This window comes from Abramis brama (genome assembly GCF_963993115.1).
Source record: "Abramis brama genome assembly, chromosome: 14".
Lineage (NCBI taxonomy): Eukaryota > Metazoa > Chordata > Actinopteri > Cypriniformes > Leuciscidae > Abramis > Abramis brama.
In genome coordinates this window covers 8,779,968-8,802,696 of record NC_139976.1, presented here as the reverse complement: position 1 = coordinate 8,802,696, position 22,729 = coordinate 8,779,968, and the positions used below count along the sequence as shown (strand labels likewise).

General features: G+C 37.8%; 2 protein-coding genes across 2 annotated transcripts in view; both read left to right on the top strand.

Moving 5' to 3' along the window:
* Nucleotides 1-3,729: 3,729 nt before the first annotated feature.
* Nucleotides 3,730-10,127, top strand: btbd17a (BTB (POZ) domain containing 17a). The gene is made up of 3 exons (XM_084134767.1): nucleotides 3,730-3,957; nucleotides 6,260-6,542; nucleotides 8,793-10,127. The coding sequence occupies exons 1-3, from the start codon at nucleotides 3,885-3,887 to the stop codon at nucleotides 9,877-9,879; spliced, it is 1,443 nt and encodes a 480-aa protein (XP_083990893.1). The 5' UTR covers nucleotides 3,730-3,884; the 3' UTR covers nucleotides 9,880-10,127.
* A 1,999-nt stretch (nucleotides 10,128-12,126) lies between these two features.
* The window catches only part of map2k6 (mitogen-activated protein kinase kinase 6), a 25,037-nt gene continuing 14,434 nt past the window's right edge, over nucleotides 12,127-22,729 (top strand). Inside the window, exon 1 of the mRNA XM_084134482.1 lies at nucleotides 12,127-12,539. Within this exon, the coding sequence (XP_083990608.1) occupies nucleotides 12,452-12,539 (88 nt within the window). The 5' untranslated portion in view covers nucleotides 12,127-12,451. The remainder of the gene's footprint in view (nucleotides 12,540-22,729) is intronic.

Below are 22,729 nucleotides of genomic sequence, written 5' to 3'. Positions count from 1 at the left end.
TTATGTCAAAGGTGGACTGGACAATCAAAATAAAGTGTTACCTTAATAAATGCTTCAAAATAAGTTTTCAATGCAAGTTTGTGTTAAGTACTGTTAACAAATGGAATCTTTTAGTAAAGTGAACTCAAATTTCTATGTAATCAGGAGCATTTAGCATATAAGCATTGTAAGCATTTCGTTTGTAACAATACTGCCCTCTAGTGACATTATCCATTCAAGTTTAGTAAAATGCGTTGTTGTTTCATAACTCCTGACAGATTCCACAGAATGGAAACCTACCCAAAATAATGAACTCAATTCAAAGGAAAATAAAAATGAAACCAATTTATTCATGACAGAAACAACACAATATACAGCTGAAATGCAGTAGAACAGATACATTGAGGTGCCAAGTGGGTCAAACTATTATTAGATAGTGAGATAAATCGAATTAGGCTCGCTGGGTCACTGTATCACTGGTTTTGACATTGTCATCAACAATGATCAATATACCAGCAGGCTACATAGCTACTGAGTGGTTTAAATGCTGGAGTATTTATTTGTATATAACATATCAAGGGCTCTTTGGTCACATTTAAATGATGTCGTCAGTTGTCATTGCTTTAAACATGTAAATCTAAAAAAGTTTTAAGGTATGATTTCTGCTGCTAAATAGTCAACATACGTACTCCTACAGTATGCACATTTTTTCAATTTGTAAAAAACACAAAGATTATTGGAGTATGCTTTACAAGAAAATACTACTTCAGTATTTCTACTTAAAATTAGTGTGGACTTGATAATAATATTGCCTATATACTTGCCAATGACTGCCTCTTTCGCCCGGATATGAAAGCTTACTGCTTTATTACACTGTCTATGAGTCACTGTATCACTCATAGTTACTGTTCTAACACTCTACAATAATATTGACTGTTCCTAGGACAGGTCAACAATGAAACAATACAGACATTTAGTAAGCCATAAGGTATAATCAGATGGTCATTATCAGATGACTGTACATTATCCTGCATTCTTAAAAAGAAATGAATAGTTTTATTCAGCAGAGGTGCATTAAATTGATCAAAAGTGACAGTAAAGAGTAAGACTTTCTATTTATAAAAGAATCCAAAAAAAAGAAAAGAAAAAAGACTTGTGTAATGGTTGTTGAAAATTCAGCTTTTCCATCACAGGAATACATTACATTTTAAAGTATATAAAAATAGAAAACATTTAATTTAAGTTATATAAATAATTTAATAATATTTCACAATATTAGTTACCATTTTTACTGTATTTTGATCAAATACACACACACACACACACATATATATATATATATATATATATATATATGCACATTAAGTGCTGAATAGGTTGAAGTGAAGCACGATTATAAATATGGGTATAAATGCTCTCTGTCATTGAATTGACTGCTGTCTTTTCAGGTCTGTTAAACTTTGACTGTGCATTGTCCTAGTTAAAATCAAATCAATTTTTATATTCACTCAACCGAATCCCGTATGATGTAGCCTTAAGAGGAATCCATTCATCACCATCAGTCTAGATCAGGATCACAATCGGGCTGATATAGCTTTAGGGTTTCTCCTAAGTAAATGATTTACTCAAATTTTACTCGGAAGTTCATCTCACACACGCACGGCACACATCCGTACACTTACACAAACACACACATATCTGTTCCTGCTTTTGCCTTGTCACACAGCCAAGGTTCAGGCTCTCTCAGCACATTTCTCCCGCTCCTTTGACTGGCAGTAAACAAGTGACATAACCTCTAACTAGAGGACTCTGCAGGAGTGGATGTCCTTACATACAGCGAGAGAAATAGACTCCAATCCTTCTTTTGATCCTGAGTGTGGACAGCATGTAATAGAAACAACATGTTCAGTCTGGCTGAGTGACTGGCGCAATGCTTACCAGTAAAATACTGTGTACAAGGCTGTCACATTCTGGGAGCCATGTTTAGACAGTCCAGTTACAACTTCTCATACAAACCCTTAACCCTAATTAAACTTCATGTTTGTGCAACAGGCATGAATGATATCTCAAATTGAGCAGTTTGTTGTGCTAATCAAGTTATGCAATTTTGAAACAATAGCTCACCAAAAATTAAAATAATCTGTCACTTACTCACTCCCAAACCTGTCCCTAACCTGTTTGAGTTTCTTTTGTCTGCAGAATACAACATTCATTTTAATTAATGTTTCAACAGTTTTTGTCCATACAAAATGGAAGCTCGTTTCTGCTGAGAAATGAAAAATAAAGAAGGTAATTGCGACTTTATATCTCACAATTTGAACTTTAGAACTGGCAATTATAGCTATAACACAATTCGGAAGGAAACAAAGTCAGAATTGCGAGTTGTACACTTGGAATTGTGAGACAAATAAAGAAATAAACTTATGTAAACTCGCAATTTTTCTCACAGTTGCAAGTTTATAACTCACAATTCTGACATCTTGCAGAATTGTATGATATAAACCCGCAATTGCGAGAAATAAAGTCACAATTGCGAGATATAACCTATAACTAACTGAATTATCTTTTTTTTATTATTATTATTACGTGACGGAAACAAGCTTCCATAATACAATGAAACTCTTTCATTATGGGGTAAATGATGACCAAATTCTCATTTTGGGGCATTTATCCATTTAACTTACATTTTTAGCTTCTATTGGAATCTTTGGCTCCATGAAGAACCTTTAACAGCCATGATACCTTTTCAAAGAACAAAAGGTTCTTTATAGACCTTATGTAGGCCCACCCATTCTGTCTTCCGGTTTGTATTTCCACAGCATGAAGGTAAGATCTTACAGATTTATGAATGAACCCGAATTGTTATGACATCTGCTTCAAACATAATGCTCATGATAACTTTTCGTACATTCTCATATTTTTCCCCACCACCATGACCCTTTAGGGGCTCTGTAGTTTTCTCTAGTCACGTATCACTGATTTTTTTTAATAAACTTTTATTAAAAGCCCATCTTGCCAGTGGTCACCATGATTTTGCCAAGCAAGACATATTTTGTTGATCCTGGAACAACATTCCTATCTGAAAATTTAGTCCTAAACCTAATCCATAAGTTATCCCTAAAATCAGAGGGAAATGATTTCCCATATAACTACACTGAAGTAGAAGCATCTAACCCTGGTTGTAAGCCTAAACTTGTGTACTCAAATATGATTGGTTGATTGTAATGTTGCACCAGAATCAACAAAGATGTATGTTGTACTTGTTAAAATCACTTTCCTCTCTTGGCCAGTAATCAACCATACTAACTCTCTGGCATCATAGAGGTGAATTATCTACAGGCAAGTACGGTTTTACTTACATTTTTTTCTTAATTCTTTTTAAAATCTAGTTCGACATAGTTCCTAAAAGCATGCATTAATTTATGCATGCAGATTTGCATAAACACACTTGCAACTCTCAGTCACAATTACAGTCCGTGATTAGAATTCCACGCTTGCTCTGCCCGAACAGCTGAGGCCTCCTCTGGATCTATGTCATACAACATTCAAAAAGAGAAAAGTCAAAATCAAAGCCGTCGTCATGGCAACTGGCGTTCCTGCCCACCAAAACGAACTCCCCACCCCCCACAGGTTCCACTGATCGATAGGATATTGTGAGGGTGGAACTAACCCAAAACAACCAGTAACCTACATACTAGTTATGCACCATAGTCTATATGCCTCATAAAGGGGGCCGACAGACCATCCATCATCTACTGAAGAGGAGGAGGAGGAGGAGGAAACAGAAGAAAGACAATCAAATCAAGGAAGAGTAAAGGGTTGAAAAGAGAAAGAAAACAGACGAAAATATAGAATAGAGACAGGAAAGAGAGAAAGAGATCAAATCCACTATCGGACAAGAAAAGATGGCTTATTTGTTGTTTGCCCCACTCTTCTTGCTGTTGGCCACCGGGTCTCATGTGCAAACTGTCCATGGAGGTAAGGTGACTTCTCTTGCACTTTCTCCCAGACGTTCGGAAATAGCGTCAGAAGTATTGGATTTGTGGATGGAGGTATCCAGAACTCCGGGTTTCATCTGCTGGATGACAGAAAAGAAATAGTCTGGATTGTGAAATCTGCACTTTGCAAACTTAAATGTTAAGAGACATTTTAGCAATGATCAATTGATCAAGATCATGCTTTTTTTTTTATATACGAGAAGGATGAAAGCATGCTTTAGCATGAAAAATAATATCCAATTATTTTCTATCAAATACAATGACTTACCTAATCATATCTGGCTAGTAAAAGACAATTCAATTGTTGTAATCTGATGGGGAAAAAAACGAAGCATTAGCGATTAAGACTTTCCTTTGATTTCTGTTATTATGTTGCATTTCATTACAAACCTGTTTTATGATTCATAATGGCTTGTATTTTATGTTGTAGCAAGTAATTGGAAACCAGGGCGCTATAATGCTTTGTTCACACGCACAACACAAACAAATGCACACACACTGCAATTACACCCGATCACAACTGAAGTCGGATGATCATTTGAGGGTGCAGAGCCAAACACATTCTGTTTAAAAACACTAGTTCCCTTCTGGAAAAACAAGAAGGTTAAGACCGTTCTAGTATGTGAAAAATTAACAATGGAAAAGAGGAAACGCTGCAAATTAACGCAGAAACATGCAAGTTCAAATTCTGAGGTGAGATGTGCAGAAAAATCTCATTTAAACTGAAAGGAACTGAAGAGTTCTGAAAATGTAACATAAAAACAATTACATAAAATGAATAAAGTTTAAGATAATCAAATAAGATTATATATATATTTAAAGCCTCACTTATCGGGCTTATGCTACTCTGAATAATGCCTGAACTTTGTATCTTGAGCACTCCTTGCGTAGCTTTGGTTTTTGCCTCTTCATGATGATTCGCTTAATCTAGTCCTGCTTTGTAAGTCGCTTTGGATAAAAGCGTCTGCCAAATGACTAAATGTAAAAATGTATGTAATGTAATAAATTATATGATTTTTCATAAAAATATATCACTGTTTCCTCAAAAGAAATTAAGCTTCACTAATGGTTTGAACATTGTTAATAATAGAAATGTCTCTCTTGCACCAAATCAGCATTTCTGAAGGATCATGTGACACTAAAGACTGAAAAAAAAGATTATTGAATTTAATCAATTTTTTTATGGTAAGTGGTTGCACACAATTGATTTAAGCTGCATTTAAACAAATGCATTAAGTTGAACTTATTAAATTTTAGTTCAACTTAATGCATTTGTTTAAATGTAGCTTAAATCAATTGTGTGCAACCACTTACCATAAAAAAATTGATTAAATTCAATAATCATTTGTTTTTTGTGCTATTTTTCGTGCTTTTTTTGGCTTTTTCGTGTAAATGAACGGCCAAAACACACAAAAAGTTTTCCGCCCGTAATATTTGTAATGTTTTTGAAAGAATTCTCTTGTGTGCATCTGCATTTAGGCTATTTGATCAACAATACAAGAAAAACAGTAATATTGTTAAATATTATTACAATTTAAAATAACTGTTTTCCATTTTAACATATTTAAAATGTAATTTATTCCTGTGAGTGCAAAGATGATTTTTTTTAACAGCAACACTGAAAAAAATTATTCAAAAAAATGAAAAATGTATGGTAAGTGGTTGCACACAATTGATTTAAGCTACATTTAAACAAATGCATTAAGTTGAACTAAGTTGTAGCCTAAATGCAGATGCACATAAGAGAATTCTTTCAAAAACATTACAAATATTACGGGCGGAAAACATTTTATGTGTTTTGGCCGTCAGAAAAAGCCGTTTGGGGCCCTGAAAACACAGACTTTTGAAAACGGGTTTTAAAGTGCAAGTTTTTGAAAACAATACCGTTATCGTCTCTGTGTAAACTACAAAAATGCAAATTTGTGAAAATGGTGATGTCATGCACTTGCATATTATGTGTTCAGTCTATAGGCGCGTAGTGTTTCTTTACAAAGTGACGTTTCCATTTTTAGCATTGTTGTCGAGTTTCACCTGTTCTCTGTTCTGTTTATGATCTCCCTTTTGCATTTAAGCCCTTAGTTTGCCTCAGTTATTTGTCTTGCGATAATATTATGTTGTGCGCGTGTAGTGCTTCTATGTTCCTGTTGTCTATTAAAAGCTATTTGATCCTCTGTTCCGCGCCCTGTATCTCTCTCCCTTGGATCATCAAGACACGCACACTGTGACACCCATCACCAGTCACTGGACATGAATAATTCCACTTCTTCCCCGTCGCTCTGCAGGTTTGAGGGCAGAGAGACTGGAAGAAAGCGCCACAGAAGTGATCAGTCACTCGCAGGGGCTGTTGGCACGGCTGGAGGGCCTTCTAGTGCTGGGGAATAACAGTGACATTTCCCTACGTGTGGAAACGGTGAATGCGGATGAGGTCAAGGTGATCCAAGCCCACACGCTGGTGCTTTCGCTGCAGAGTCTAGTGTTTGAAGAGATGCTGAGAAACCGAAATAGTAGCACGCTAGTGCTGCGAGAAACGGCAGAATGCACTGCGGTGTTCGATAAATTCATCAGGTGAGAAGCATTGAGTTAGAGAAAGTTGACATCTCCTTTTAAGGTCTCTCACTCTCATCTCATCCATCCATCCATCCATCTGTTTTTTTTTCCTGTGGAACACAACATGAGAATTTTTTTTATTTGTTTTAGAACACAAAATGAGAATTTTTACATTTGTTTTACCATATAACAAGATGATGACTGCCAAGCTTGAAAATTGATTAAAAGTATAAATAAAAAATACACTGCCGTTGTCTCTATTAACCAACATTAAAAGAGCATTAAAATGTCTCTTTGTGTTTCAATAAAATAAAATAAAATATATTTTTTATATTATTATTATTATTTAGGTCAAACCGAAACTAGAAAAACTAGTAAAGCATCATAAACATGTTTTAAAAAAAACAAACATTTGAATTGGGTGAGACTTTACTTGGGTTTGAAACTTTATCAAACTGAGTTTATAGAACTGTAAAATTGACATTTTAGGAAAAAGCCTGCATTGCTGTGTCATCCCAAAACATGTTAGGACATGACAAATTATGAGAACATTCCCATCCCACACATGTCCAAGCCTCTCTCTAATGGCCAATGGTGGAACTGCAATCTTGCTGTCAGCAGCCTAGACCCCACAGGAGATAAGCTCAATGAAACACAACTGCAATATTTCAAAATGAACTTTCTGCTCTTATGTAAAGCACTTTATAATGAGGAGGGCCAAACGGGGCAAAGTTACAATGGTGAAGTGAAGCTAGCGTGAGAAGATGTTTTGGTTACAAGAGCACATGCCGCCTACACATTTATTTTAAATGAGCTGGAGTTTTTTTGTTTGGGGTATTATTTCCTTTATAGCGATCCAAAGGATAAGACAACAAAGATACAATCCCCAGCAAAAGAGGAAAACAAGGCAAATTTGTGTTGGAGACAGAGGGACAGCATTTAACTACAATGGTAGAGATCAACAAGAGAAATGCATTATTATTAAAGAGATTTATATTTTTATAATAGAACATGATATTATTTTATCAGGTAACAATCCAGTTTGGCTCACAGAGCCAATAGACGCCATAAATTAGATTGTTTTGCAAAATTGTGGAAAACAATTGTTTTGCAATATATATATATATACACATGAATTGAATTGGACACACCCCACAGGAAGCTGAATTGGAATTCGAATAAGAATGACAATTGCAATTCAATCATTTTGAAAAAGCATGCATATTTATTCACTGATACACAACACATAGTTTTTCTCAACCAATATTTCTTAAAGCACAGCCAAAACAATTAATACAACCAAAATGTTGTCAGCTTTAGCTTTATATAATAATTTGTTAATAAAGATAATTTATGAAATATAAATGTATTAAATATTCTGCTATGCATATCTCCTTTTGTTTTCTATAAAGGAAAGGAAATAAAAGTTTTGTAATTTATGACAAATATTTCTTAAACCTACAGCCAAAACAACTAATACAGCCAAAATGTTCACCACAATGTTGTCAGCTAAGTTTAGAAAAATTTAAGTTATGTTAAATATGAAATAAAATTAAAGGATTAGTTCACCCCAAAATGAAAATTTCCTAATAATTTACTCACCCCAATGCCATCCAAGATATCCATGTCTTTCTTTCCTCAGTGGGAGAGAAATTATGTTTTTTGAGGAAACATTTCTGGATTTTTCTTCTAACAATGGACTTCATTGGACAAATAGTATTGCCGGCGCTGGCGCCGGCGTGACCTTTCAACGTGATGACGTGGTTCCCTGTCCGTTTGTTGATCAGCTCAATCCGAACTATTGAAGGTAAAAAGTCTATAAATTATCTTTTTTTTTTTTAAACGACCTATCGTTTCGCTAGATAACAGCCTCTTCTTCAGCTGTGATCGCGTACAGCCCGTTTAAACACTTCAAAGACTTTTGAAACTGCATTGATTTGGACTTAAAAACGATGGTAACCAATGAAGTCCATTGTTAGAAGAAAAATCCAGAAATGTTTTCCTCAAAAAACATAATTTCTCTCCCACTGAGGAAAGAAAGACATGGATATCTTGGATGGCATTGGGGTGAGTAAATTATTAGGAAATTTTCATTTTGGGGTGAACTAATCCTTTAAGGTTTAAAAAGTATGTAATATATATATAGCAAATACAAATAAATTACAATTACGATTCTGTTTCATGTTCAATTCAAGCTCAGGCACTGCACTGAAATGTAAAATTCCTATAAAACACAGTTTGATTGACACATTTTCTTGCGTTTTGCAGATATCTGTATTGCGGTGAACTCTCGTTGCAGTTGGACCAGGCCACACCACTGCACAGACTGGCTACCAAGTACGGCATCTCCGGCCTCCAGCAAGGACTGACCCAGTACATGAGCCAGAACCTGGCCAGCGATTCTCAGGGCGGTCACGTGGTGGGCTGGTACCAGTACGCCATGACGGTGGGCGACACCCCGCTGAGAGACAATTGCCTTCAGTTTTTGTCCTGGAATCTGTCATCGGTTCTTCAGAGTGCAGAATGGCCATCGGTTAGCGTTGAACTGCTAATGACCTTCCTGCAGCGCTCTGATTTGGTATTGAAGAACGAGCTGGAGCTGTTTGAGGCGCTTGAAATCTGGATCGCCAAGAATGACCCGGATAGCCTCACAGCAGAGAACGCCCTTCGCCTGGTGCGTTACGCCATGATCCCTCCACGCGAGCTCTTTCGCTTGCAGCGACAGTCGCCGGTCATGACGCGCTACCACGAGTCGGTGCGTGATCTTCTCTATCTGTCCTACCAGTTCCACTCAGCTTCACCCCTTCAGCTGGCCAAGTTCTTCGACATGAACTGCAGCCTCTTCGTGCCCCGTAACTATCTCTCGTCCATGTGGGGCTCTCAGTGGGCCATAAGCAACCCGGCACGGGACGACCGCAGCTCCAGTTTCCAGACCCAGTTGGGTCCGAGCGGATTTGACTCCAGTAAGCGGGTGACGTGGAACGCCCTGTTCTCGCCCCGCTGGCTCCCTCTCAGCATGCGGCCCATGTACACCGAGCAGGGCGCCATGCAGCCACCGCGGCCCGACGGAGGAAGTGGAATCGCCCGGCCTCGTATCATCATCACACCTGCTACTTCCAGCGCAGATTTCGCAGGTGTAAGCTTTCAAAAGACTGTGCTCATCTTTACAAAGCAGAAGGGCAAGCTTGTGGTGAGGCATATCTTCGGTTTCCACCAAAGCACAGAGGAGGTGGGGGACTTCCTGGCTGACGTGGACCTGCAGTATCGCACATCCGAGTACCTGGTGGATGGATCGCTGTACTTGCACATCATTGTAAAGCCTATTTACCAGACTCTCATAGCAACTAAGAACTAATGTGACAGGCACATTAGAGTAGGATACGCATGCATGATTTAGAAGGTCTATGCTTTTTTGAATGCGGGGAAGAAAACGATTAATGTGATTAAGACTAATGAAGTGCATCTCCACTGTCCTTATAATGTATTGTAAGTTAGAGGTTTACTTCGGTGGAAAAGTGTCAAAAATAGTCCACACGTACGAAATTAAAAGGAAGGTTCAGTCAAAAAAGAAAATTCTTAATAATAAAAGTCATTATTTACTCACCCTCATGTCATTCCAAATCTGTATGACTTTCTTTCAATCAAACACAAAAGGAAACGTTTTGAGGAATGTTAACGCTGCTCTCTCATTCAATGAAAGTGGAAGGGGACCAGGAGCTGTCAAGCTCTAAAAATGACAAAAATACCATAAAAGCACATTGAAAGCAGGTAATATGAGTACTGTGTGAAAAACGAATTGAATTATAAGTTGGAAATTGTACCTTTTAGCTGTGGTCATCATTCACTGGCATTGAGAAGAGCCGCTTGGAAATTCTTATGAATATCTCTTTTCACGTTTCGAGAAAAAAAGGAAATTATGACTTTAATATAGGCTGTGACACACTTTGTGTCCCAAAGATTACTCATATCGCAGGTAATTTTCAACTCAATTAGGCAGAAGCCCTAAATCATGCAAGTATAATCATTTATAATCAACACAACATCCTTTGTCCAAACTGGACTCATTGGTCAAAGAAAGAGAAAATCTTAAAATCAAAATCAGATTGTTTTCTTCAGCGTTCATATTGTATATTGTAAATAATATTATTATGACTGAACATAATTTTGCCATAATAACATTATTTTTAACATTTAAATTTCCATGGTGCTACTGTAAATATAACGAGAAATATCACATCTCTTTCAAACCTGTAATGTCTTGAAATGTCACACGGTTATTTAATATCTAAAATTCTTAGTTGTTTTTCTGTATTATCTTATCTTTATGCCCTGCACACGAACATTTTTTTAGATCAGTTTCCTTGCATGTTGGGATCATGTGTATGTTCAGTAGGCTATTCACCACACAATAAAATGATGCTTATTCATGAAGTCTGAGCCCATCATTGATCATGAGGGTAAAAGAAAGAAGAGAAAGGCTTCAGACACATGGTCTTCAGTTCTTAAGAGGGCACGCTTAAATGCACTTATCTGCAGAGATGTAATAGCCTATGTACACTTAAGGCTTTTCCCATTAAACTGAATAATCCTTATATATTATTCATATTATAAATTAACCATTTTAAATGAGTAAAAAAAACTATAGCGCAATAAAACATTTTGTTTAAATCTCAAACACAAATTTAAACATTTTCATTTTTCTTTTAATTTATGAGTACGAATCACATAAACTAATTGGTCAATTCTCTTGTTCTATTGAGATTTAGGCCTATACAAAATGTTTTATTAAGGTTTAGGGGTTTTTTTTTGTACTCGTTTAAATTTTTTAATGAATAATATAATATGTAAGGATTATTCAATTTAATTTGATGGGATTTTACTATTAATTGAAATGCGTAAAAAGTACAGTAGAGGGAAATTCTCAAGTAGGCCATCAGCGACAACTGTAGTCCAATTCCGACCGAAACGGTTCCTTTTACTGAATCAACAACGATTAACGTAGTTCAATTAACAAAAGAACGACTCTAATGAGTCGGTTCTTTTAAGTGAATCAAAACCACTTCTGAATCAGGGGCGGCTATAAATTAATCTTTTGGAATCAAAATCAATCAAATAAAAGTTTATTTATAAAGCACCTTAAAAACCGGAGTGTACCAAAGTACTACAATTTCAAAGGGATAAGACAAAATACAATATAATACAAATAAAGGAATATATATATATATATATATATATATATATATATATATATATATATATATATATTAATGGCAAAAATAAATAAATAAAATAATTGGATTAAATTGATTTTTAATTTGTAACATCTGAAAATGATTTCTTGTAGCGATTGTCCTAGGACAAAAAGTAGGCTAGTGAAATAGTTTATAAATAAAATAATTAGAACATGAACAAGAACAATGTTGAATTATTTACGATTCTTAACGAAAAAGAATTAGCCTACACTTGCATAACGAAGTCATTCATAATTCAATTCCTCAAGTACTTCACTGACACCCTGCTTATCTGTCTGGAAATACCATATCTGTCTGTTAGCCTGAAAGAGTCACATTAGCATCTGGCCTGCTCCTCCTTTTTCCCCGGCGCACAACAATTACGTGCAAACTACCAGTCCCATGATCCCCGGCGTCGTCAGGCAGGAAGAGCGTGTGTTAGCAGGGGCTCACACTGATCCAAGTTAGGAGCTTTCAGCTGCTGGCCTTGGCCCATCATGTAAGTGCCTGCCGAGGTTTCGTTGCAGAGCGGTTGCAGAAATCTCCCCGTTTTCGTTGCGTGCAATTGAAAGGCCAGCATTTGCACGGAGAACAAGTTACCCGACGCCCAAAGGCTCCGAGTGCATGAAGATCGGGGCTTGTATTTTGCACCTTTGTTGCAAGCAAGCCCGCTTGAAGCCTCACTGCGAGGGATAGATGGAAGGAGGGAGCGACAAGGAAGGCAAAGTCTTTTGTGCGTCCCCTTCCCCCAACCCAAAAGGGGAGATGTCCGTGCCAAAAGGAGGTAGGTACTTTTTTTTACTCAACCGAACCGTGCAAAACCTCGGAAATGCAGGCAGCGTTGCATGGCTTGCAAAGTGCACGGCTGCAGCTTCATCGTGGCCAATGCATTAAAAGTTTGATGGCTCGCGAGGGTCAGTTGCAATGCATGTTTTAATGATCTGCCCTTTTGCAGATTTACTGGGAAGGCGATGCTCTCTTTAGACACTCACGCACAGGCGCTATTTGCATTCTTGTTCTACCACGATTATTGAAAGAAACGCCTTCTTTCCGCGTTGAGGAACTGCCTAGCCAGCAATGCAAAAGTGATTGTGCAACGACAGCGCTGTCCGCACCCGACTTATTCACGCGCACGAGGCGATTTTCTCTCGAACAATGTTCGATTGTGACGTCACGACGGCCTCGGTTTCGTTCTGCAGATTAGATTCGTTCGTACAACTTCTGTCGTTGATGCATGCGAGGTGCATTAGGTAACACGAAACTTTGGCCGACGGTTGAGTGTGCAAGTGCAATGGGGAAACAGGGACCTGACAGCCTGGTTGCATGCCATGTTGAGCATGCAACAATTTTTATTAGTTGCGCGTAATGGAAAATTATTCGGACGCTCTGTCATGCAAGCTTTGTTCCAGTAGTAATGCATAGGTAGAGGCTGCAAAAATAAGGAGCTAAATATAGTTTTGTTGCTGCAATCGGTTTAAGGAACAGGGTTCAGATGTGCTACACAAGTCTCCATGCAAAAATATTCACAAACCCTCAAGCAAAATACTGTGGAAAAACAGCGCTTCGTATCTTATGAGTGCACGATTACCGTTTACTTGCTTGTTCGACAGACGGTGTTGTAATTAAAGTCACACAATTTATAAAACGACTTGTTAAAACCAGGTCATGCAAAATCATCAAATTCGTTTTATGCTAATTTGATGCATGCATTTCATCAGTTTTCCCTCTTATTAGCGCCATACTGCATGCTCTTAAAATGACCCACCAAGTTTTGTGGCAGTCAACCATTTTTAAGCTTGTCTAGTAACTTCTGAAAATGACTGGCGTATTATTATGCAGTTGTTGTCATTTGTTCAAAGAAATGGCATGCAAAATTCAGTAATTCAGACTTGTTTGCATTTTTTTCTTCCAAATTCAGAATGGCGGAAAAATTCCCAGGCAAAAGTAAATGGTGTTTACAGTGTATCTCTAGACCCAAGCCAAATTAATGAGTGGATAACAAAAACCTTTAGTATATAGCTCTATCCTACTGGTGCATGTTTCAAACTTTTCTACTATTTACATTTTGGAATGTGCACTCTGTTTTAAGGCAAAATAAGTATAATAATAATAATTCAGACAAAAACACACGTTTCCCAGCCCTGCTCTTCTAGACCCCTTAATTACACTCCATGGAGCCTTTGCAACATATCTAATGTCCTTGCTCTTTTCACAGAAGCTCTGTATAGAGCCCGTGTGTGAGGTTTCTCACACCGTGGGCCGAATCGACGTACATGCACTAGCCCAAATTAAAGCTACGGCCAGCAGCTGTTAAACTGGGTCCGTTCCGATCCGTGCAGTGACTGCAGTCGAGAGGCAGATTGCAGCGCAGGAGCATAAATTCTGTGAACAGAACACTCATGAATCATATATTAGTAGGCGTGGTTCAAGAATGTTTGATTCTGACGCCCTAATGAGGTGATTTTGGCAGCATTGAAAGAGCAGTAATTGTGTTGTTGTATAACAGTGACACACCTGAGGAACATTTGAGGAACTAAATCCTTATGAACCAACCCCTCCGTCATGCAAACAAACACAGCCTGTACCTGTGCATGAGGAGCTGGAAGGGTTCAGGTAATGGATTGTGAAGGGCAATGTTTAAGGAATACTAGTTTATGGAATCCATCTTAAATATATTGAATGGGGACTCTTTAAAGGGATATTTTACTCACCCTCATGCCCTTCCAAACCTTTGTGCAATTTTTTTCTTTTGTGTTCCCAAATATATTTCAGAATGTTGTTTTGGACCCCATTGACTTTCATTGAATGGACAAAAACATTTTGTTTCCTTTTGTTCCACAGATGAAAAAGAATGTTCAGTCTTTTTGGTGAACTATCCCTTTAAATGCATGTTTGGTGGGAAAAAAAGTTGCTTCTTTCTTAAAATGTGCAGATTATAAAGAATTTATGCTTGTCAGTGTCCTTCCATGCATATGCATGCTTTATACTTTTGTTATGAAGCATACGTGACACAGATTTCAGTTTTTTGTGTGCAAATACCTTAAAGGTGCATAGCTCAGAAGGAAAACTAAAAGTCTGATTGCAAAGTTGATTTGAAACAAACAGTACTTTTAAGGGGATGCACGTCGACGTTTTAAAAGCTGACCGCAGTTTTGGGTGGAAGCGATTTGTTGGAAGAGCAGTTCCAATTATGTCAGTGGGGGTCTATCTTCTGTTTTTTGGGCCCTGGTTCATTGAGTTTGCACTGGCTCCAGTGGTGCACACAGTGAATCGATGTCCCCTCCATGCACAAGGCCTTGTTGCCGTCATGTGCAATTGTCACGTTTGTCATGCTAATAGACCACAGAGATACTAAATCCCCTATTTACGACTGCTCAATTGTTGGTGACCGTCCAGCCTTGCTGTGTTGTTTTGATGCAATAGTATGAGGATTGTTTCAAGCATTGTGTTGCTGATCCCCCTCAGACCTTTCACCTTATGGCTGTGTGTGTGGAGAGTACGGCCATGCCGTCCCGTCTCTCTCCAGAATGCTTTTGCATGAATGCATGCATGCTGCAATTCAGGGCATGGAATCCACACTATAGGTACGTGCATGCAAATCACAGCCTGCAAGCAGGCAGGTTTGCGTCCCACTCTCTACAGCTAAGTGTCAGCAATACATTGCATGCGTTTTATAAGCAGCTAAGCTGTGTTTAAAGGGGTAATGCCAAGCCTGGGAGTGTCCTCCTGCTGAATTGCTTGGGAGTGACCAGTATGATGACTCTATTGGCTCTCTGGGAGGCCCTGTCTAGAGGCCCCTCTCTGTCTGTCGTTTTGTTTTCTCTCTCTTTCTCTTTCTCTCTCTCTCTCTCTCTCTCTCCTGTGGGATGTGAGCTATGCTCGGTCGCAAGAACTGCATTCTGACATTGATCTTATTGCAGACTTCTGAATAATTGACCACTTTTAGGGTTTTCTCTTGAAGGCAGCCAGGGTGTCTCTTACCATAGCATTACCAACAGTGTTGCTTTCCAAGAAAGGATTGCATTTAGCTTACTGTGATTAGGGTGTGAAATGCATTTCTAAAAAAGACGACATCTACCTCCTTAGATGCCTCATATGGGGGCAATAGTATAATTGTGTTTTAAAACCCCCAAATTAATTTAATTCTTATTTAGATGGATGTCTTTATGAAACCATATTATCTATAAACCTATATTATAGTCCATTTTTGCAGTAATTATTATTATTTTATTTTTTTTCAGCAATATGTGATGCAGTTAAAAATCAGACATTTATAAATTCTTATTTACATAGAGAATATAAGAATACACTCCTGTTCAAAAGTCAGGGGTCAGGACGCTTTTATTTTTTTAAACAAATTAATAATTCAAAGTGACGACGATAAAATTGATCACACGTAACCGTAAATAATGTTGTAAAGTAGGCTATTTCTAGTTCAAAAACGTTCTATTCATCAAAGAATTTTGTTTCCACAAAAATATTAATCAGCACAACTGATTTCAACATTGGTAATAAGAAATGTTTCTTTAGCAGAACAACAGCATATTAGAATGATTTCTGAAGGATCATGTGACGTAAAAATTCAGCTTTCCCATCACAAGAAAACTTTACATTTTAAACTATATTAAAATGGAAAACATTTATTTCAATTGTAATCATATTTAAGAATATTACTATTTCCACTGTGTTTTTGATCAAATAAATGCATTATCAATAATATATAAAATATGATTATTACAATTGATTCCTGCTATTCGTCGTTGTAGGACATAGTCTCGTAGACTAACTTATTTATTTGATTTGTTTGAAATTTGTGTTCTCGTCTATATTTTATGGAGAATGTGTGCAGAAATGTCTTTCACTATGAATGAGTAAACTGTGTACAATCCCGACAGAAATGAAGTTCCTGGTGATGATGCTATTATAGAGTGATTACATCTTGTATCCTTATTTAAAAAAAGATTTAGTATTTACAGCACCCAAGGGAGGACCCTTCTCTGCAGGGGGCAGTAAATTGCTTTCTGTTGTCATCCAATGAAGCCAAAATGTGTTCGATATTAAGGCATCCCTTACTTGACCCCACATGTTGTGTAAAACTCTCTCGCATGCAGAAAATAATATTCTCTTCCTGCAAATGAATTTTCCTCCTTATGAAAATTATGATTTTATTAAAGCCTTTCAGATTTCATAATAAAGCTTGTAACATTAAATATGCATTTCTTTATATTGTGGAATAATTTGCTGTAAGCTACAGCCTGCTTGCTGAATTTAAAATGGTGGCATCTTTAAAAAAAAATCTGTTCTCTAAAAACACATCTGTTTGGTTTTGAAAATGGTGTATGTCACAATCAATTATGCTAAGTGCTGAATAAAAGATTTTACATAGAGACAGAGCACTTAGTGTAACTGCGGCAGTGTGTTGTGGAAGATGTCAGGGTAGATATTGAGTAACAGGTTGAGGACTCCACCCTCTGGTAGCCCTTTGCCTTGCTCGAATTCTGCCAACCAGATCATGCATCTTTGAATTGGTACGCCTCCTAGTATCTTCCTATGCTTGGAGAAGAATATAATCGAAGAACAATACAATTTCATTCTAGAGTTTAAAGTGGACCTATTTTGGTATTTTTCTGAGTCTTGATTTTGTTTTTGGAGTCTACCAGTAAAGGTTTTCATGCTTGAATGTTCAAAAAACTACATTTTCCACACATTTTACATTGTTGCAGCACCTCTCTTCTAGAGGTCGACCGATAGTGGATTTTACCGATAACGATAAGCTGGACTGATAACCGATTAAACAACTGCTAGTTTTTAAAATGGATGCTGAATGAAAATAAACATAACACATAAAATAGTGCTGAACTTTATTACAAAAATTAAAAATCAGTACTGAACCATGAAAATGTACTATACTTTTTACATATAAAAAATATGAATATATTAATTATGCTTTGATCATACATGTGTTCATAGTGCTTTAACTAATGTAAAGAGAACTTTAAAGTAAAACTGTTTTTAGTAAATGTTGAAATTAACAATGAATAATACTTTTATTAGCCTTAGTTAATGTTAAAGATGTCACTCTTATTGTAAAGTGTTGCCATTTTGTATAAATCCAAACAGTCTTGCTAAAGATGGCCATCTTTAAATATCTACACAATGGCCATAGCATTGAAATGAGATGCATATTGTATGTATATTCTTATACTTTATTTGCTTCTATTTTAGAACACTTGATCTAATCAAAATAGCTAAATATGTATTGCAGTCAGTGACGATAAAAAAAAAAGAACTGAAATTGAATGCATTTCTGATGTTTGTTTCTATTGGTTGCATGGTGATACAGTTTGCTTTCTCATGTCACTAACTTTAAATATGCAACTTCACTGCATAACATATGCATAAAAACGACCAGCTGGACATAGACTAATGCAAATAGATGGTAACAATCGTGCCATTAAACATTTGGGTCGGGCTTGCATATGTTTTTGTCTCATTGTTTTAACCGCTTGAGGTTTTTCCCTTTGCAGATGTGCGTCGGGGTTTCTCTCGTCATTAAACCGCGGAGACGTTGCCTACTGCCTCAGAAAATCCGATTTACCTGTTTACATGACAGTCGCATTGGCACATATCTGATTTATTTCCACATATGAATGAGGCCTGAAACTGATCTCGAAATATCCGAATGCATGCGTTTTTTTCCTGTTTGCGCTGTCATAGAACACATCCGATTTGTCTCACATATGAGCAAAAAATCGGAATTGGGTCACATTTCACTGACAGTATAAACGAGGCCTATGTATTCATAGGTTGTATCTATTCATACAACAAAATATTCTGAGGGTCATGAAATTTTGTTGAAAATTATTGTTTTACGCTGGCAGTGGCTGGCATTTATTTATTTTTTTAACCGTGGCGGGGAAAGAGATACATGTCATTTGCTTTTCATACATCTGTGCACTGCCAGAATATGAATGCAAAATAGATGTACAATTACATTGCAGTTAAAGGGATACTTCAGGATTTAGCATTAAGCTTTGTATTAGTAGAAAACCTGTAGTATTTTCGAATTACCGTGCTTTCCACCCTCATATCCCCCTGAGAGGAGAGATTTATGTATTTTTTGTCTGGAAAAAATCCTCCGATGACGCAAAAATCGTCATTTTGCGTCATCGGAGGATTTTCTGTCCAGAGGCTAAAGACTACAGCCAGTAGAAGGAGCTGTTCTGCATGTTCTCAACCCGTCCATAGAGGGTGGGATCTCACTCTCAGAATGTACACACAGTATCAGCTTTGGAAGCTAAGCTAGCAGGCTCTTGTTCTGTGGAGAAAACTGAGTAGTAGGAGAAAGCTGAATAGTAGGGGTTACCATCCTCCTTTTCCCGGACTTGTCCGGCGGGCGAGATCGTTCAAAATGTCCGGGATTCGGCTTTTGCGTTCTGCGGTCGCCATTCATTGTTTACATGCACACCTTTTGTTTCAATCTAGCTGAATTCATTCCGATTGGTGAGTCTGAATGTAGTGTTTACATGAACGCTAAACAAGTGATCGGTTGATGTGCGTTTTAACATTGCTAAGAAAATTCCCGCTCCTCCGTGAGAGATTCTAGACCGGCGCGTCTCAGTAATGACGCCACCGGCCTCGCGCCGTTCTCCCGCGGCCGTCAGCCTCGTCCTGCTCGCCACAGTAAACATGATGAATGGCGACTGTAGAACGCAAAAGCCGAATCCTGGACATTTTGGGCTATCTCGAAATCACGGGCAAACTCGCCACGGAGACTCACTAAGTTAGTAGCCTAACCTTGTTGTTTTCAACTGCGCTCTCTAACCGGTAGGCGTGGCATCCTAGGGCAGCGAAGCAAGTGCATTCTGGGAGTTGTTGTCTTTCATCCACATAAGCCAAAAATACATTTTCTGGCTTTTCTCAGGCTAGAAAGCTCCGAATTAAAAAATTTCTTCACATTTCTTCTACATAAATGACCTATTTTAAATACACATTCATCTTTCCAGAGGTGAAGTATCCCTTTAAAGGTAAATTTATATGGTGCGAACATCAACAAATGGACCTACAAAAATAACTGTTTTCAAACAGGTTTGATTTATTAAGCCAATGTTGCTCTCTTGAGCTGGTCTTCTATCCCAAGCTGCATCTTGTCTGGTTGATCCGTATGCACACTTTCGTTCAGACATGTGTCTAGAAGTGTACAAGTGTAATGGCGCGGAGCATGCTGTTAGAGCAAACTGTTTTGTTAAATGGAATTACCCGCTTGACGTTGAATTTATAACATTCACAGTTATAGTAATAGATCAGTAAAAAGTTATGCACTGTGGAAAACATTTCTCACACGGCAACTACACAAAGCTGTATGATCTACGTTAAAGCAATTACATATTGCTCCCAATTTAGCTTGTGCACTTTCCACTCCAGCTCGCGCTGTGGTCCCTGCCATTCAAATGCATATTTTACATAGAAATGTGTTTTTAACATTGTGTTTTTCAGTAATGTGAAGTCAGTCTTTGAGGTTGTCAGTGCTGCTGCAGCAGCACACCTCCAAAAAATAAATGAAATTGATTGAATGAAAATCTTTGTTGATTGATTTTCTTTTTAACAGCATTTTCTATGTAATTATTTCAGCGCTGATGTTTGATCTTTTAATTTTGTTATTAAAGGCCAACTACTAGAATTGTACATTTTATTTTACCTTTTATGCAACCTTTAAAGGTGCATTGTGTAATATTTAGGAAGATCTGTAGACAGAAATGCAATATAATATACATAACTATGTTTTCAGTGGTGTATAAAGACCTTACATAATGAACCGTTATGTTTTTATTACCTTAGATTGAGCCATTTCTATCTACACACACCTCCGGTCCCTTACATTGAAATAGCCATTTTGCGCCGAAATGTTTCTACAGTAGCCCTAAACGGACAAACTACTACAGAGCGTGTTTCGTCACTATGTTGTTCTTCCTGCAAAGAAGCTAGCTAAAGTCAGCGAATAAAACACTGACACAATTATGAACAAGTAACAATAATAATCGCAATAACATATCATTTTACTGAATAATAAAGTAAACATAATTTCTTAAAGCTACACTGTAATTTTTTAAGTTGATTCTTAACAAAAAACACTTTGTTCTTTCTAAATGATATGTGCTCATTAATGTGTAATTCCTTCCTCCAAGTATTCTCGTAAGCGTAGAATCTGCCATTTAGAATACATACGAGCGAGTCACTCGAATGGCGGCAGCCATGTTGCGCCTCCAGCTTGAAAATACATTAGCCAAAGAGGGACATACCTGGAAATTCAAGCTTCGCCTTTCGCGTTTTGACACTCAGTGGCACCGTGACGAATGCGAGGGGGAGATTACTCGCGACTGCCGGCAGATTTGAGATAATACGGCCACCGTAGGAGTTAAAAAGCCCTCGGAATGGGAGGGGCTAGAAAGTAATATTCAGGTGGTAGTCATAAACAATTTCACCGCTAGATGGGAGAAAATCCTACACAGTGTAGCTTTAATTTATCTTTGTCAAGAAACCTCATTGCTTAACTGGCTACTCTGCTGTCTCAGACGATGACATCTTTTCCTGTCGGCCACCGTAACTTTTGTTGGTTGCAATTCGTAACCTCACCACTAGATGCCGCTAAAAATCACACACTGCACCTTTAAAGGGGCTATATGTAGAATTCAGAAACCCTTGTTATTAGTGACACCGATGGCCGTTAAGTGAACTGCAGCCAGCAACTAACTGCTCGTGCCTCCATTCGTGCACACACAACGTACAAGAGACTGAACATGATTCGTGAATCCGTTATCTATCTCTAAAGATGACATGTCATTCCTGGACTGTCTCTGTCAGGACAGCAGAGGATGCAGTGAGAAGCAATGACGACATTCGTTCTAAAGCAGTGTCCCCAGCTGCTGGAACCCAAAGGGTCTGCCATCTTTGGAAGTATAGAGTGTCTTACAAACTGCCAGTGAGGTCAGAGGGGGCAAACAGCCGGCAGCCCAAGAGAAGTTATTTTCATCTCTCTCTTTCTAATTCACCGGCCCTCCTCCGGGTCCCTGAAATTCCAGCAAAACCCTTGGGATTGTTGAAATTCTGTATGTGAGTGGGATAGGGAAGGACTAGAACTGGTTGACTTGGGTTTTGTGGACTGCAGACACAGTCCTGGACAGATGACAACCAGTCAAGCAAGCTACATCAACCGGGTCTCAGGGGTCAGTCAAGTTCATGTTAACACCATAGTAGGGAAACACGGCGGATTGTCCCCGATTCGCATTGCTAACAGTCACCTTAGTCCAAACCCTCTGTGTTGCGAATGAAACGGGAATTAGTTGTTTTGAAGGTTTCTCTGCAGGCATGTCAGACATACCTGTACACCGTGTGCTTTTCATTACACTAGAAGGCTGAGTTTAAGGAAAAAAGAAATTGGTATGTGCCTTCACTTGTTCAACATAACATTGTCAGCATTAGTTGTCTTATTCAAACTGTATAAAAATATAACTGTTGCGAATCTAGGTGTGCAGAAATTGAACTTAATTTACTTTGTGTACTTTTTGAACAATTCCTTTGTTTCCTGCCAATACAGAATGATTATGTAATCTATTGATCTTTTTTGCCTCTTCTCACTATCTTGTTTTCCCTATGCAAGCACTTCATGTACTGATATTATGTGCTGTCCAGTCATATGTGTGTGTGTTTTTGTTTACTGCTAGGGGAAACAGTGGTTTTTAGGTCAACCTTGGGATTTGACTATGGCTGGTTGTAGCTAAAAAATTAATGAAAAAGTGCCAGCCTTTTTATATCACTGTTGTTATGTAAACCAAGTCTATCAAAGGCAGACTGAAGTGCCTTGAAACGTGCAGCATTTTTCAATGTGTTGATGTAATTTCCACTGAAACAGGATCGAACAGCTCCTCCCCCTTTCTACAATAGCCAATAGTGTTTAGTTTAGATCACAGCGCGGCC

What these genes read in the sequence shown, in the direction of transcription:
- btbd17a (XM_084134767.1), top strand. Translation starts at nt 3,885, where the DNA reads ATGGCTTATTTGTTGTTTGCCCCACTCTTCTTGCTGTTGGCCACCGGG. An exon ending in TGTGCAAACTGTCCATGGAG is followed by an intron (nt 3,958 to 6,259) that starts GTAAGGTGACTT and finishes GTCGCTCTGCAG; the next exon opens with GTTTGAGGGCAGAGAGACTG. An exon ending in GTGTTCGATAAATTCATCAG is followed by an intron (nt 6,543 to 8,792) that starts GTGAGAAGCATT and finishes TGCGTTTTGCAG; the next exon opens with ATATCTGTATTGCGGTGAAC.